Source organism: Triticum aestivum, chromosome 4A (assembly GCF_018294505.1).
Source record: "Triticum aestivum cultivar Chinese Spring chromosome 4A, IWGSC CS RefSeq v2.1, whole genome shotgun sequence".
NCBI classification, from domain to species: domain Eukaryota; kingdom Viridiplantae; phylum Streptophyta; class Magnoliopsida; order Poales; family Poaceae; genus Triticum; species Triticum aestivum.
This window is the reverse complement of record NC_057803.1, coordinates 634298129-634315579: the sequence shown is the minus strand read 5'-3', so window position 1 is coordinate 634315579 and position 17451 is coordinate 634298129. Positions and strand designations below refer to the sequence as shown.

Genomic DNA, 17451 nt, shown 5'->3' with positions numbered 1-17451 from the left:
CTCACCTAAGGTCTACTGTAGCATGTACTCAAATATTGACATACGTGCCTGACACTTTCGTAGCTAAGATGAACCACCGTTTGGTGAGGGTGGTAGGGCACACAATAGTACATTATGGTCCATACAAGTACAAGCCCTTCTGGTCGCATAGTAATGTTTTGGGGAAAAAATCACCATCCACAACGGTACATATTTTAAAACTACTCACAGTGGGAGTAATATAGATAGTAACATCACATATATCTACATAAAATAGATGATGTGGCAAGCAATAAATAAAGAAAGAGAGGCATATGGTAACATAGCTAGTTATTACTAGTATGAGTAATATCACACATATCAAGGCAAGATGAGTCTATAGCCTAATAAATAAAGTGTTGCATGTTATCACACATATATTACTTTCCACTATAGAGGTAGTAACATAGAGTAGTAACATGTCTACGTTACTACTTTATATTACTACCCATCATGGCTAGTCTAAGGCTGGTCATAGTGGGGAGTAACCTAGACTAGTGTCATGTATATGACACTAGCCTAAGCTACTACCTTCATAATGCAAAGTAATATAATAGTAGTATCTTAGATAGCTTTATTTTTTAGCTTGTAGATTCATCTTGTCTTGAAAAACGCTATGTTACAGTAACATATTATGTTACCACCTCTCATTAATTACTTGCCACATAAGCAACAATTTTTTGAAATGCGCTATATTACTAACTAAGTTACTCCCACTATGACTAGCCTAAGGCTGTGTTTGGTTGGGAGGGATTTGGAGGGGGTTTGGCAGGGATTGAAATGGATTCAATCCCCTACAAGTCAAAACCTCCTCAAATCTCCTCCAATCCTTTTGTGAAGGGGTGTAACCGAACAAGGCCTAAGTGAATTGTGGGTGGAATGGAAGGTGGTTTTGAGTGCACATGGCTCGAAAAGAAAAGGAACAACCGTGTGCAATGATATCAACAAAACACGGCCATGACAGCGGATGCAAGCCACGGCTGAGACCATCCTCGCACATGGCCGACCATTTGCTTGATGACCGCTCGACTGTGTGGGATGATCATTCTTGTACTCCACAAATGATGATTCCCATCAATTTTAAGATCCTAGTGCTCGGAGTTATAGTATGTAGGTACGTGCACTAAATATAGTTAAACATAGGGGTTGGCAAGATGTAAGTCGACTGAAAATTCAATCTGAGTCAATCGATTCGTCTCAGCCTTCGGATGCAAAACGTGTGGATCAAATTGCTTCTTCAACACCCCACCTTCTTCTCCCCCCCCCCCCCCCCCCCCCCCCAACCGAACGTACCATCAGCCGAACCGCCGGCCTCCACTGCCTGCGGCTGGCGGCGCTTCCGCGCAGCCTCGCCGCCCTGCCCTTCCCTAAACCTCCTCGCACCGCCGTGCTGCCGCCCCCCGACGGCCATCCCTCTAACCCCAGCGACCACCCAAAAAACGTCGGCGAAGCAGCACCCCATCCGCCACCCTAATGATAGATGGTGGGGTTGCTTCTCCAGCACCCGCACCCGTTATCCTAACGATAGATAGTGAGGTGCTTCTTCCCCGGCATCGGCGGCCTCGGCATCTCCTTCTTCCTCTCCGTCAATGCTCTTCCTTCTCGCAACAAAATTGACTGACCCAAATTCCGTTTTTAGGCGACTAACGTGCATCTAAACTATTAAACACATTGAGATTTCTATGGATTTATCGGAGTATGTTCTTGGAGCTTAGCGCCCCTCGCTCTCTGCTCCGGTCATCGTGTTCACGTCACATAGCACACGTGCCAAGTATTGTACCACTTTTGTATTTCTTTTAATTATATGAGTAAAAAGACATGCAAGCTTTGTGTATTCATGGAAAAAAACATCAAGACCATGTGCACCTTTCTTTATAATCGCAAAAATAAATGGCAAATAACATACCCCAAGCTCTTGCCAATAGTATCAAGCGCGATTGCACGCTGGAATTGCCCGGATTAAATGTTACTACTGACAAAGTAAACTTTGGCGAATCAACTTGTGGTTGAGATAAATAAAGAGGATGTTTATTTCAAAAAAAAAAACTTGTGGTTGAGATGGTTAGGTGCACAGTGGTATCCTAACCCACCAGGGTTCAAATCCTGGTGCTCGCATTATTTCTGGATTTATTTCAGGATTTTCGGCGATGCGTTTTCAGTGGGTAGGGTGTGCGTGTATGCGTTCATAGGGGTGAGTCTATGCGCGTATATATGTGCGTTTGTGTCTGTACTGATGCTAAAAAAAAGACAAAGTAAACTTTGGAACTCTACCCAAAATAACTCAAGCGTGCCAAAGTTGCATGGTTACCAAGCTGCCAGCTACTCCAATGGCAATTCGCAAAAAACTTTGGAGCAGCTACACAAGAACCATTACAACCTTTCAACAACTGCTTTCTAAGGGCATCTCCAACGGCAACCCACAAAAAACCTCCCGCGTCCGTCCGCAGACAAGGGAACCAGTCCGCGAACATGAACGCAAGAGGCAGTCATCCAGCACTAGCCGTATATATTTTCATAACAACTCAAATCAATCGAACGAAATTCATGCAAATAAATGCGGATTTCATATAAAGATGGCCTGATTTAACATAAACATGTCGTATTCTATATAAAAGCGGTCCTAGGCGGGATCATTGCCGGCGTCCAGTCCCCGTCTCCGACATGAACCAAGAGAACGGAAGCTTTGTCTTTTCCAGCTCCGCATCCATGACCTTCGCCTTCGGAGCCCCGGAAACTGAAGTTGTCCGCCTCCACGTCGCCGCCAAGCGACTAATCGGTCGAAGATGCTAAGCCCACCAAGCTTGGCGTCGACAGTAGGGGAGGAGCGGTGGCCTTCCTGGGACACGAGCGACGACGACCTATCGTGCACTACTCTTCCTCACTGTCGGCGGCGCCGGTGGACGTGCCGGCTTCTTCATGGTCATGGCACCGGGGCACGGCCTCCTCGTCGTCGGTGTCGCCGAACAATGCCTCGCATGCATCATCCTCGCGCTCCTTGCCGGCAGCTGCTACCTCTGCCACCCATTGTCGGTACAACCAGCGGGTGAGGCGGATCTCACGAGCGAAGCGGTGGGACTCGAGCAGTGCCTCCTGCTCCACCAGGTCCGCGGCCGACGCGACCGTCCTGCCGGCGGCGACCTACTCCTCCACATGCAGATGCTCCTGGAGGAGGTTGTGGTTGTAGTTGGTGTCAGCCCGCGCCTCCCGAAACCACTCCCCACGCTCCTCCCGCACCATGTCCATATAATGGGCATGGGCCTCGCCGATGGTTAGGGTGTGATGCACCGGCGAGAGTGGAGCGGAGGAGAAGGGTGACGAAGAGGAAGTGGAGGGTGGCGTTGGCTCGTCGGAGGAGGCGTCCTCTATTTGCATGTCCTCTGGTTGGCTGTCGGCCTGCCAGTCGGCAGCAATGGCAGCCATGGCCTTCTTCCACCCAGGTGTCAGCCCACCCCAGAGAGTTTTGGCCGCAGAGGGATCCATGGCGAGGAGTGGTGTGGAGAGGGATGAGTGTGGCTATGGTCAGGGCAGCGGTTTATATAGCACTGGTGGGCAGCAGACGGATGGACGGGTGGCGCCAGAGGAGACGCCTCGGCAACAACCTTCCATTAATGCAGGAAGTAGACGGACGGATGGGCAGTCGTCGTGTCGTTTGAACGTGTGATACTCGCCTGCACCGGAAAGCAGCGCGGACGGCGCTCACTCTCTCGGCCGGCGCGCCGCTTCAATGCCGGCGCCAGTGAGCGATCGCGTCTGCTCTGGATGGGCATGAATGTGGGCGTTGATGCTTTGAAGCAGCGCTGATTGAAAACGCGCGGGAGAGGTGAGGGGTTTTTGGTGGGTCAGGACGGTCAAAACGGGCTTGGGGTCGACTCGGACTTCCGCAAACATCCCCCGCTTTTTGTCTCCGATTTGCGGGATAAATCACGTCCGGACCGATACAGGGCCGCGTTGGATGGCTTTCGCGGTCTGGACAGCCCGATCCGAATGGTTGCGGGAGGTTTACGGTTCGGCATTGGAGATGCCCTAACAGCATGGTTATAGCATAGCCAACAGACGACTATATGAATTTGCCACGTCACCTAGCTATAGCCAATCTTATTGCCCACTCATACAACAATTAGTCGTACTAAGATACTACATTATTAATATATGGCCCATATGTTTCTCTCACAAAAGGTGTTAGAGCTCGTGCTATAGCCGACTGTAAGTTTGTAGCCTGCTTCTCTTCTCTCACCTTTTCTATCTCATCCAACTAAGTAAAAAAATATTATAGCCTTACAGCCTGCCTACATCACCTTATTGTACTTGCTAAAGAAAAATGCCCTTCTTGCGTGCATCCAACCTGACTAGCACGCTAGCTAGCGACTCCTTCTATTCAATAATATAAGAGCATTTTTGACACTATGTTAGTCAAATTATGGGACAAAGGGAGTAGAATTTTACAGATGGTAATTTTATTACGCGTTTGCCTTTTGTCGGACATCTGATTAGGAAATCTGTGAGAGTGAGAAGAAGGGGATGCGACGAAGACGGGGGAAGGGGTGACGGGAGCAGGACCTAGCAGTCAGACGAGGCATCATCGATGGAGAACAGGCGGGGGGAGGGGGTCGCTGATGTTGTTTGATAGGGGGGGGGGGTAGAAGGTTGACCTGGAAAGGAGGCTTGGCGGCGAAGCATCATTGCCAGCTGTCGGCGGGTGGGTGGGAGGAGGAGGCTAGATGAAGGAGGTTGCGGTCTGTTGGGTGGAGATTAGACAGTGGAGGAAAAAGTGACTGGTGTAAGAAAATAAGAAATGGATGACCAAGAAATAGTCGGCCCCATTTTATTACCAGGCTTTAAGAAAGTCAACAGCGTGTACAAAAGCAATCGAAGATTAAAATCCAATGATACATGACACAACAACAAACTTGTACTCCTTGGCCTCATTTGAAGGCTTTTCATAGGATAAACATAGGAATGAAGATTCGAGAGGAAAGTTTTCTATAGATGCATTTGGTTTGTAGGAAATGAGTACATGAATTTCTTAGGATTTCTATTCATTTCTTATGTTTTTAAGAAAACTACACGATCCACCCCAAACTCATATTTTGCATAAGTTTCTTAGGATAACAAGTGTCACCCTATCATATGTCTATATGGACATTAGGTACTTCTAATTTCGATGTTTTTGCTTCCTCCAAACCGAATGAGCCTCTGGTGACAAGATTAAACACCAACGCGTATTTATTAACCCCGCTAGTGCACTAGCTACACGCCAGCACACGTATACGTACCTTTCTCCTATCTATATAAACACATGGAGCGTCTTCTGCCTTTCGCTACACCTGCCTCAACATTTGTGGTAGCACTCGCCGCCGGCCGCCGCCATGTCCAAAGCATTCACCAAGTCCCTCCTCTTGTACAACAAGATCCTCATCCGGCGGCTCAAGTCTCTCATCACCCGTGCGCCACCCGCGCCGGCGTCGGCCACCGAGAGGCTGCCACCCTCACACAAGCACGAGTCGTCGACGGCGCCGCTGGACGCGCTCCCGGCGCCAGGGACGACGGACGATGACAACGATAATGGTGGCCGTGCTGGCGGCGGCACCATCGTGTGCGAGGTGGAAGGCGGCCTGCTGATGTCCTCCTCCACCTTCCCCTACTTCATGCTCGTGGCCCTCGAGGCCGGCGGGCTTCTCCGCGGCCTCCTCCTGCTCCTGCTCTACCCTCTCCTCCGCCTCCTCACGGACGAGCTCGCCATGAAGGCCATGGTGATGGTGACCTTCGCGGGGCTCCGGAAGGACGCGTTTGGCCGGCTGGGCATGGCCGTCATGCCCAAGCTGTTCCTGCAGGACGTGAGCGCCGAGGTGTTCCACGCGGCCACGTCTGCTCCAGTGACGTCAGGGGGCGCGCGGCGGCGAAGGCGCTGCGTCTGCGTGAGCAGCATGCCGAGGGCGATGGTGGAGCCGTTCTTGAAGGAGTACCTCGCCCTCGACGCCGTCGTCGCGCCGGAGCTGAGGGAGCTCGGAGGGTACTACCTGGGTCTCGTGGAGGATGAAGGCGAGGTGGCGAGGAGGATGGACGTGGAGGAGGTCATTGGGGCCAAGGGCGGCGCCGTCGTCGGCATTGGTGGACAGGGGTGCTCGTTTCAGCACATCTTCCAAAAGTACTGCAAGGTTAGCCACCAATGGTTTTTTTTAGTACTCCATGCATGCTGTATTAATGTTCTTGAAAATAAGCGAGAGGGCGCTGATATGCATGCTATTAATGTTCTTGAAAATAAGCGAGATAAGTTTAAAGAAAAAAAATTAAGGGATGAGCGTGTTTGTTCAAGATATTGATGGAAAAAAGATACCAAAAAGAAAGAAACTGTTACTGAAATTCGCATGCAAGCGTATTCTACTTTTTTTGGTGAGAACAAACGTATCTACTTAGACAAGATAGCCTGGGTTAGTTTAGGCATATTATTAATTTTGCTAATTTTTGATTGCCTGGAATTTTTATGTCTTAGTCACCCAAAATTCTAGTAGTACTACTACTACATCACTAAGCCTTGCTAAAAATGGAGTCTCGAAAGTGTGCAATTCTAGCAAAATGTTCTTGCGGTTTTCCACTATAATTTGTATAGTACTCCCTTTGTTTGTTTTTACTTCGCATATAAGTTTGACCAAATATATATACGAAATTATCAACATCTACAATACTAGAAATATACAATATGAAAGTTTGATGCATCTAGTGATATCGATTTTATATTATGAACGTTGATATCTTTTTCCTATAATTTTAGTCAAGCTTTACTACGTTTGACTTAAGACAGATCTTTTATGCGGACTAAAAAAAACAGAGGGAGTACCTGGTGTGGTGGGAATAAATGGAGATGGTTGGGCGTTATATGGTTCTATTGCTTAGAGAAGTGACTGAGATTCCTTTTTAAAACAAAGCATGTAGCTTAAGAATATGCAACCCCTTCACACCGCTGCATGTTACTCTTGATGTTACGTACTATTATTAGCAAGCAATATGTTTCTCTGCCAGGTTCAATTTGTCAAATCTGTATGTATATATAGCTCCTGCATGGACGCCGGCACATATATACTAGATTTTTCCTGATTGAGATGTGCATCCTCCTAGCCAATTCGAGTGGTTGAGCTGGCTGGCGCGGTGCGTACGTGTCCGGTGTCGGCCGTGAACTGCATTGCATGGATCATACGTCAACTCAACTCGTTCGACTGAATGCACATGCACATGCACGCCTCGATCAGTGATTGCAAGCCACCATGCGTGCATGCACCTACTGTGTTTGCACAGTATCCTACTACATTTTTTTACTCCTAGTTAGCTAGGCTTGGATATATATATGGAAAGAGCCGTGCATGATCGTGCCAAAATAAGTTGTCCAACACGTCAGCTTTCAAGAGAAAAGTAGTCCTATGTTACTATCTTGAGCAGTGCTCAATAGGTAGAGATACTGTCCAGTCCAACACCTTCCCGAAAATGAGGGAGATGGTTCTAGACTTCTATTTACACCAACACCTAGCCCTTTTCATTCAATTCATGATGTGCATCTTATTTTAGTAATTTACGCGAAGATATGATCAAACATACATACAGTGCAAAAGAAGAAGATATTCCACTTTTCTAGCTAGGGACAGTGTAAATTATTAGATTTTACCATTATTATCTTCGTGTGCTAGTTTAATTTTGATCATACTTTTCCAGAATGTTTGCAAGTTTTAACACCACGCACACCTATGAATTTGTTGAGAAAATGCATGCACCAACAGAACACATACATAAACCTAAAAATTCAGATGCTCCTATTCACTCTTGCATGCATGTATATTTCCTTCATCGATAAATTAATCATCATCGATGTTGCTATCCCCAGCAGTACTCGAAAGCTAGAGCTACTGCTTCAACGCCATTCTGAAAAAGACAGCTAGTAGAAGTACTAGTTTGCAACTACTTTTAAGTTAACATCCTGGCCGTTAATTCGAGCATATCTTCAATATTCCCTATCGACTATCGTGTAGTACGTATACATGTAGCGTAGCATAATCGTTCTTTGACTTTTGTTGGTGAGCTGTCGCTAACAATTTATTGCGTTGCCCTGCGTGCGTGCATGCATGCAGGAGGTGTACGTGCCAACGGAGTCGACGCGGCGGCGGCGCGAGGCGCTGCACCCGCGGCGGTACCCGAAGCCCCTGGTTTTCCACGACGGCCGCACCGCTTTCCGGCCGACGCCCGCCGCCACGCTCGCCATGTTCATGTGGCTCCCGCTCGGTGCGCCGCTCGCCGTGCTCCGCACCGCCGTCTTCCTCCTGCTCCCTTTCTCCCTCTCGGTGCCGCTCCTCGCCAGCCTCGGCATGCACAACCGCATGATCGCGTCCTCGTCGCCCTCTGCCGGGGACAAGAGCAAGAGCAACCTCTTCGCGTGCAACCACCGGTCGCTGCTGGACCCGCTGTGCGTGTCCGCGGCCGCCGGCCGGCGCGACCTCTCCGCAGCCACCTACAGCATCAGCCGCCTGTCGGAGATGCTCGCGCCGATCCCCACGTTCCGCCTCACCCGCGACCGCGCCGCCGACCGCGCGGCCATGCAGGCACAGCTCGCCCGCCGCGGGCTGGTGGTGTGCCCGGAGGGGACGACGTGCAGGGAGCCGTTCCTGCTGCGGTTCAGCCCGCTGTTCGCGGAGCTTGCCGCCGGCGGCGTGGACGTGGTGCCCGTGGCGCTGCACCTGGCGGTGGACATGTTCCACGGCACGACGGCGCGGGGCAGGAAGATGCTGGACCCTCTGTACCTGCTGATGAACCCCGTGCCGTCCTACCTCGTGCAGTTCCTCGACCCCGTCGAGTGCGGCGGCCAGGAGGCGCGCGCGGTGGCGAACGAGGTGCAGCGCCGGGTTGCGGAGGCGCTCGGGTACGAGCGCACCGGGCTGACAAGGAGGGACAAGTACCTCATCCTCGCCGGCAACGAAGGGGTCGTCGGCGCCGCCCAGGACGGCGGCACGAAGAATTAGCTGCAGCTGATGCCAGCGCAGTCTATTATTGACGACTAGTGGTGCAATCCAGTACTATACAAAAGCTAGCTTGTTGTCGCTGCTGATGGTGTACAGCGCATATGCGTCTCTTGTGTTCGTCAGGGATTATGTGTGCTGTCCGGGGTGCTTTGTGAAATACGGAGTATCACGCTAATACAGTGTGCGATTTATTTATTTGTGCAATCATAATATACAGAGGTTTTGCTTGATTTGTTGTTTTGGATTGAATAGTGAGTTTTAGTTTACGGTTTTGCTAAGTCTCAGTCGACTAAGATTCGTTATGCCTTAGTCGATGGTATATTCCTTTGATCTTACATGAACATTCGTACAATTTTTTTCAGTTTTTTTTACTTCTTAAATACTATGTGGCTTGACTGAGACCTAGCCGATGGATCTGGCCCATCTCGTGATTAGCCAGACAATCAGCAACCCTACCCTGTTCTTGAAATTTGCATGCATCTTTGAAAGAGAAAACAAAGGGTGTGGCTAGGTCTCAGCCAAGTGATATATAGTACTCCCTCCGTTCCTAAATATAAGTCTTTGTAGAGATTGCACTAGGTGGACTACATACGAAACAAAATGAATGAATCTAAATTTAAAATGCATCTATATACATCCGTATGCGGTTTATAGTACAATCTCTACAAAGACTTACATTTAGGAACGGAGGGAGTATATAAGAAGAAAAAAGAAAAAGTTTGTATGAATCTCCATGCAAGATCAAAGGAATATTGTATCGATTGAGACATAACGAAGTCTTAGCAAAGCTGGAAAACAAAATATCGAATCTTATCGTGTAAAACCCCGCATCACTCAGCTCAAAATTGCACTCCCTCCGTCCTCAAATAGATGACGTATAAATTAAGTCAAAATATCAATGTTTTCTAAATTCTACCAAGCATATATACAAAAATATGAACATAAACACCAAATCAATATCAATATATCCCACATTTGATATATTTCATAATATGTTTATTCAATATTGTAGTTGTTGATATTTTTCTTCACCTCCCTCCCATAATATAAGACAGATTTTTCTAAAAAAATAATGATAATAAAAATAATATAAGACCGTTTTTCAAGTTATGGCTAGCTTGCAAAACGGTCTTATATTGTGGGACAGACTGACAGAGGGCGTATATATTTGGTCAAACTTAGAAGGCATTACCTTTCTAGCCAAGTTTATACATCATCTATTTGGGGTCAGAGAGAGTAGTCCATATAAAGGGCAACAATTATGATTTCTACTAATTTTTGTGTTTGTACACAAAGCTACTGAGGCGGGACCTAGACTGATTGGATTTGTCCTGGAAAAGGTAACAGAGATTTGTAACTTAAACATGATGCTAAAGCTCACCAGATGATGATGGAAAGTGTTTTAAGGTTTGTGTCATTATCAAGCTTAATCATCACGCAAAGCAGGGACATGTCACTGCCACTGTGGCTAAGCAGAGGCACGTCACTGTCGCCAGTGGTGCCTGGTAGCTTCTTTTTTGATTTGCTACGCCATTTGGTTGGGAGCTTAATGGTACTGGTGAGTGATGGCTACGTACAACTGGACATTTCAGCAGCTAGCTTTCACCATCATGTATGCTATCAAGTGTTGAGTCAGATCAGAAGACCATGAGAACTACAACAAAGTCAAGATAAACATTTTTACTGTTCATTCCAGTACTGATACCACAGCAAAATAAATGCAAGTCCATCCCGAGAAGAATAGACAAGTTACCAGATATAATGACATATATTTCTTGCACTTAGCGTAACATTTTTGGGCCTCATTGTAAGGCAAGTAACAATACATCCACCAGCATTGCCATACACATACATGCTCTCGTTTTTCGTCGGAATTTCGATTCTCGAAATTTGAAATCTTACCAAGTCGAGTCAGGATGTTCGATGGTGTCTCAGCGTATGCGTACCATGCCAGCCTTTAGCATCCGGGGACGAACTAAGTTGGCCATTTGTCTTGCGCGGATGCACTCAAAATGGTTTATTTATCTTTTCCCTGCCCAGGGGAGTTACCATTGCTTCTTGCCCTTCCTCTTTTTCCTGTTACTACTGCTGCCGCCGCCACCACCACTACTCTTTGCATGGGTTCCGCTGCCTGGAGAAGGGGGGTCGCCTTGTGCCTCAAACATGCCAGACTGCATAGCGTTCTGCAGCCACTCAAAGAACTCCTCATCGACTCCTGCATCCATGTTCGGGATTCCACCCCTTGGCCCTGACGTGCTCCCTTTGCCACTAACTTCCTTTGCCAAGCTGGCATTCACGTGGAAGGTCGGCTTGTGGGTGTTCGGTGGGCATCTCATTCCCTGGAGAAGAAAACAGAAATTTGTGTATCAGTTCATAAATTACTTTGCTTCTCTTTTTGCTTAATAGGCGGAGTGTGAAAATAATGACCCTGACTGGAAGTGCGTCACTCCACTCGACGCCTCAGATTTCAGAAACCATGCAAAATTCCTCTAGCTGTAGCTATGATTTAGTACGTTTACTGCTTTCCTATGCACCATGTATTTTTTTTATCTTAATAGTAAACTGAGAACTGGAGACAATGCCCACAGAGATTCTGGCTAAACTTCAAACTAACAGTGGCAAGTGATCCCCTTACTGAACTTACTGCACTAGTACAAAGTTTCTTGGTCACAGTTCTCATGAAAGAAACACAGGATTTCAGTGATTCAAACAGATAAGCATCTAACCATAGTACCATACCATATAGTAGCCATCCTTACAACACATAGATATGTACTGACCAAAGATCAAACTTATGAGCAATCAAATGTAATAAAGAAGATATTCATAAAACATATAAATTTTCACCTGACAGCTGAACCACTCGGTGACATCAAAAATGCTGCTTTCAGCACAAACAAATGCACGAGGCAGATCGGGCTGCATAAATTGTAAATATCACAAGACATCAGTCACAAGACATTTGTGGTGGCTAAAAGTTTTTGCAGTTGGTCATATCATGAGTTGGAATAATCTGATATTACCTTGTGCAGCATCCGAAATAGGACCGGTTGAAATGACTGCTCAACCCATCCATCACCATCTTTAGCCTGATGAAACTCTTTACAATCCTGTGATGAAGAAAAGTAACTTATACAGAACATTTACTAGTAGCACAGAATCAAAAGCAACCACAGCCATATACCAAAAGAAAATACCTGACACCATCTGCCCTGCAACTTAGGTCTTCCTGTATAAATCCACAGATGGAAATCGCCACATTTCTTGCAGGCTATTCTTCTCGATAGAGCAGAAGGTCCTTCATCAACACCTTCAGAGGGGCTAAACCCTTGTTGGAATGTACCATGTCCTCCTTTCTAGTAAATAAAATAAAACAGCAAAGAAATTATGGCTATCAGATGAGTAGTCATATTTGATACTATCTAAACAACAACAACAACAACAACAAAGCCTTTAGTCCCAAACAAGTTGGGGTAGGCTAGAGGTGAAACCCATAAGATCTCGCAACCAGCTCATGGCTCTGGCACATTGATACTTTTTAAAGAGGATAAATTAAAGCAAACTGCAAGACTATGAAGCTGTATTAATATGTAGATACTACATCTACTATTCTTGTGTCTTCTGTTTTTATCTCAGACCACCTTGGCAGAATGGATTGTTAAACCAACATAAACATTTCCCAAACACTAGTCTCATAAACAACCGATGGCAGTTGCAAGAATAAATTTTACAATTGCGACACAAAACGATACATAATATTAGGAACGTCACACTATTCAGACTGACAAAAAAATTTACTGCAACGAATACATATGAACCTATTGCATGTAACATGATTCCATACCCCAAAAATCGAACTGCCTAATGTCTGAAGTCACTTTCACATCAAAACCATGACACCAAACCATCATGGAAACTGCATGTTTGCATCAGAGCAATCAAGGACACCGTCTACAGCTGGGTCAAAAACCAATGAGCAATTGTTGCCACTGAAACCATCCAGCACCCTTCTGGTAAATAATGCTTTTCCAAACATTAAATCAGGGCTTATGGACAGCAAAATATAATGTTTTTCCAACACACGCCATGCACACAAGAACATTGAACTTAACTAAACTGAACAGTAAAATCCATACCAATTCCCTGGCCAGATCAACTTCCACTAGGAACTTAACTAAACTGAACAGTAAAATCCATACCACTGGTCAAATCAACTTCAACTAACTATGACTATTACTGGGCCAGCCTTTCGAAATTGTCCTCAATTAACTGAGACCAAATGAAAAAAAAATGCATTGCGATTTTGCAAATCCAGCAAAGCACAAATCAGCCAGATCCAAAATCCACTCGTAAGTGGTAAAGTGATTGCTGGCAGTTTAAATTTCTTTTTCTCAGGTTAACCTGAAAAACATGAACTATCATGAAATTGAATAGTCCAAATGCAAACCCTTCTCATGCACTTCAAAAACATGTCAATACACCCTAATTAATTGAAACATCACAGTAGGGTGATTCTCTCGTCCAGCTAAACCGAGTACCTTTCCCTCACACAGGAGCCAACTAGCATGGAACTACTTTTAAGGAAAGAAGATATAAGAGAAAACAAGCAAAGCATAAATATTAAACATCATTTGTAAGGAATAGCTAGGAAAACCTTTTGAGAAGCACCCTGGAACCGCCTGAAGTAGTTCAGTAGCTCCTCCCTCCTTAACTCATCATCATATGTCTTTCGTTTCACTGAATCAAGAAGAACCTGTGTGTACAGTTGTGGACTCATGAATACATACATGATCTTATAAAAAGATATATTTTAATTGAATATGTAATTATTTCAACAATGAACGGATGTGAACCTCATATGCGTTTTGAAGCTTTTTAAATGCATCAGCAGCTTTATCATTGCCCATATTCTTATCAGGATGGACTAACATAGCCTGCAAAATCAGTAATCACAATTAACAAAGATATAATCAAACCTTGCAGCATATGAACATTCATATATGGCACTCATACAGCTGACATTAGTTTTATCTTTAGCATCACCTTTTTCTTGTATTCTCTCTTGAGTACTGATACATCTATGATTTCATACGGGCGAAATCCAAATGCTGAATAGTGGTCGGCGCAATTCAATAAACGTGCCACTTCATCTTCAGAGGTTAACTCCTCAGCTCCACTTGTTGACGGATCACCAGGGCCACGATTAGAAGGTTGAGTATATCCAGAATGTGAGCTGCTGTCTTTTGATGATTGCTGAAATTCCCCAAAGAAATTGCTTGATCTGTCTGAATTTTGATCAGAGTTCCTTGAAGAACCATTTTCATTGTCTACATTTTTCTTCAGGAACTGGACTAGAACGTCAGTTGAAAAGAAAGACAAATTCAGGCTCAAAAGTAATCCAAGCCATCCAATGTAGCTTCTTGCACAATACATTGAATATAGGCAGGTGACAAGCAGAGCAAATCGTTCATGCTTCAACAAAAAGGAAGCACCTGCATTTTAAGCAATGTTAGTGAATTTTACACACTATGAAATGTTTAGTAAGAGTGGTCTCAAAGGAATAGTAGACAAGTTGTAGAATATGACCTCCAACAATTACTACAGTGCTTGTTGTCCAAAAGCTTCCATACAGCCATAAAATCACCACTGCAAGCACCGCGACAATCAGGACAGCAAAACCAATACCAATAAAAGCAACCACAGAAGCAGCAATCACCTGGTCACAAAGAGAGAATAGCAAATATTAAAATACTGCCAGGACATTAAGCACATCTACTTTGATTTGACAATTCAAAGTTTCAAGCAAGAGAGAATAATAAACCCTTAGAAAGGCATCATCAACTGCAGAAGACTATACATGTTACATGGACTAAACAGGCTAGTGATCAGAAATTTTACTGAAACTACGCTTGCACTCATGAGAGGAAAGTGCAGAAAATAAATGTTGACCAAGTCCAAACCACTGTTAGCACAGTAAACATTAAATTGTCAGCAAGGCAACTAGAAAAGAAGAAAAAGATAGTTGGTCATACCATGAACATGAGCATTTTCTTTATCCCAATCATTGCAAAAATTGACAACATGCTGCACCAAAGTACTGCAATAAGGGAATTTGTCCCCAGACGAAGCAGAGAATCGAAGCCCCTTATGTTGCAGTCTAACCAAACAGTCAACAAGAGCAACATCAGCTTTCCAGCACTAAACATCCAGGCCCGAGCAATAGGATAAACATACTCCATTTTGCTGAGGGCATAGGCACGCCCTTTTTCTGCCATTGCCATGAAAGCTGTGATAGCTGGCCTATTTTTCTCAACTAATACTTTGCTTTCTTCCATCACATACATCATCGAGGTTCTAAAAAAGGATGCAGCCATGGAAGTAACATGCCTGGTCTTCTCTTTGACTTGCTCTGTCAAAATACGCAATGGAGTTTGTTCTACTGATGAGTTTTTACCAAAGCCACGCCGTGAGGATTTCTTGCCATCTCTTCTTGGTCTGGTACTGCTGAAAGGTGGCCCAGGTTCTTCTGAATTTTGCATATCAGTACTGATATCTTCTGGTTGTTGTTTATGTGAAGTTATGTCATCAGATTTACCAAAGGAGGTGCCATTGCTTTTGTTATTCTTCTTGTTGCTTTTTGTTTTCTGGCCAGTGTTCCCTCCAGAACCATTTGATTTACCTTGAAGATGTGAACTTGGATCTTCACCATGCACTGGATCTCTTTCTGGTGTATTTAGTATATCACCATTAGTTGTATTTTGCCGATTAGGTGAAGCAAGATTCGGACCACTTTTACTTTGACTTCCTTTTCGCGCCATGATTTCACTCAAGATGTGGTGGATTCTCAGTTTAGGCAATGCATCACGGTAGTTCACACGGAAGGAGTAGCATGTCTTTCCGTTTTCCCTTGGTCAAACCCTACCTGCGGATACAGAACAGCATATCATAAATATTGATTCCAAAGTAAGAAATCTTTCAAAGACATTGAACCCTTCATGTCCACGACACGCAGACAAACAACCAGAGAAGTGTCAGATTTTGCTACTCGCTCCGAACCATATTAATTGTCGCTGAATTAATATGGAACCATATTATCAGCGACAATTAATATGGATCGGAGGGAGTAGCTAAATTGCTAGGCCAAATGGCCAATGTCATAGAGTTTGAGCACATCACTTCCCCAAGAGCAAGTCCAGACTCTTAGGGGCTGTTTGGATCGGCGCCCTTGCCTGCCTAGCCAATATATCGGTGTTGACCGGTGCTTCGTGTCCTGTTTGGATGGAATCCAAATTTTTGGCAAGCCAGCCCCACTTGAGCCTTTCCACTCTGTTTTTGCGCCAAAGCGCTGGCAAAACGGCGGCGGACAAATCGCTCGCCGATATTTTGGCGCGCCAACGACGCCCATGATTTGGCGGGACGTGCCTGGGCAGGAACCAAGCAGCCCCTTAACTAACTCGAAATTGGCAAACTCACTAGGCTATGGCACAAAATTCCTCAAAACTAGGCAACAAAAACAACATCTCTAAACATAACAACAAATCGATTGATCCGAGAAAAAATAATTTTATAGCTCATAAAGTAATAAGATTTCTCTCATAGTGACTATCGAATTACCCCAAATAAGTTCACAGGTCACCACATAAGTTCACGGGTCATTAAAAAGGCAGCATCTCATCCCTCCCACCACGCCATTGATCAACCTCCGCCACAAGACCTAGGGTTTATTAGGGGACTGCACAAATCACGCGAAGGAGCATACAAGGAAAGCAAGGAACCCTCACCTGGCGGCGTCAGAGCTCCGCGGGAGAGGCGGCGCGCGTCGGGGACGGGCAGGCCGCGGGGCGCCGGGGCTCCACGGGGAGGGGCGGCGTCGAAGGGGGCCGGGGGGCGCGGGGCCTCCGTGCGAACAGCAGCGTCGGGTGGCGTTGGAAGGCGCCGGAGTTCCGCGGGGAGGGCGGCGTCGGGGTCCGCTGGGCGGCGCCGGAGAGCGGAGGAGGGGGAGCGAGCGAGCGGGGAACAGCACGGAGAGGGGACCAGCGCGAGAGGGAGAGGGGTGGGGGGTGGAGGGTAGACAGGGGGTAATTTGGTCTTTTGGCGTGCCCCGAAGAGGATCTGGTGAATCCGGCTCCACGTGGAACATGATTTAACCGTTGATGGTCTTTCTCTCCGACTCAGATCAGATCGGACGCCCAGGCAATACGGTGGCGCTCTTTGTATGTTCTTGTTTGTGCACATGTCTTGTGTTTTTCTCACACAAGTGGGCCCAGGGGCTATCTTAGCTAGACCTGCACATGGGCAGCCCGACCCGGTGGCCCATACCCAAAAGCCCGACATCTGGGCCAGGCTTGGGCTCAGTTTTTTTTTAGCCCAAAGCCCGACTTGAAAGACCAAATGAGGCTTAAATACTTATTTTAGTTGAAAAATAGCAAAAACA

General features: G+C 46.0%; 2 protein-coding genes across 3 annotated transcripts; one reads left to right on the top strand and one right to left on the bottom strand.

Moving 5' to 3' along the window:
* Positions 1-5326: 5326 nt before the first annotated feature.
* On the top strand, positions 5327-9247 carry LOC123087794 (probable glycerol-3-phosphate acyltransferase 3). The gene is made up of 2 exons (XM_044509906.1): positions 5327-6173; positions 8133-9247. Exons 1-2 carry the CDS (start codon positions 5385-5387, stop codon positions 9015-9017), a joined length of 1674 nt encoding a protein of 557 aa, XP_044365841.1. The 5' UTR covers positions 5327-5384; the 3' UTR covers positions 9018-9247.
* Positions 9248-10766: 1519 nt separating this feature from the next.
* LOC123087793 (uncharacterized) lies at positions 10767-17065 on the bottom strand. Of its 2 annotated transcripts, XM_044509905.1 has the most exons (11): positions 16799-17061; positions 16632-16731; positions 15050-15939; positions 14604-14733; positions 14061-14509; positions 13871-13951; positions 13672-13770; positions 12215-12373; positions 12041-12127; positions 11865-11936; positions 10767-11356 (listed from the first exon to the last, which is right to left on the bottom strand). In XM_044509905.1, the coding sequence occupies exons 3-11, from the start codon at positions 15833-15835 to the stop codon at positions 11063-11065; spliced, it is 2157 nt and encodes a 718-aa protein (XP_044365840.1). In that variant the 5' UTR covers positions 15836-15939; positions 16632-16731; positions 16799-17061; the 3' UTR covers positions 10767-11062. The 2 variants fall into 2 exon arrangements, with proteins under 2 accessions (XP_044365840.1, XP_044365839.1); XM_044509904.1 differs by lacking the exon at positions 16632-16731 and having other exon boundaries at positions 16799-17065.
* Between the last annotated feature and the right edge of the window lie 386 nt (positions 17066-17451).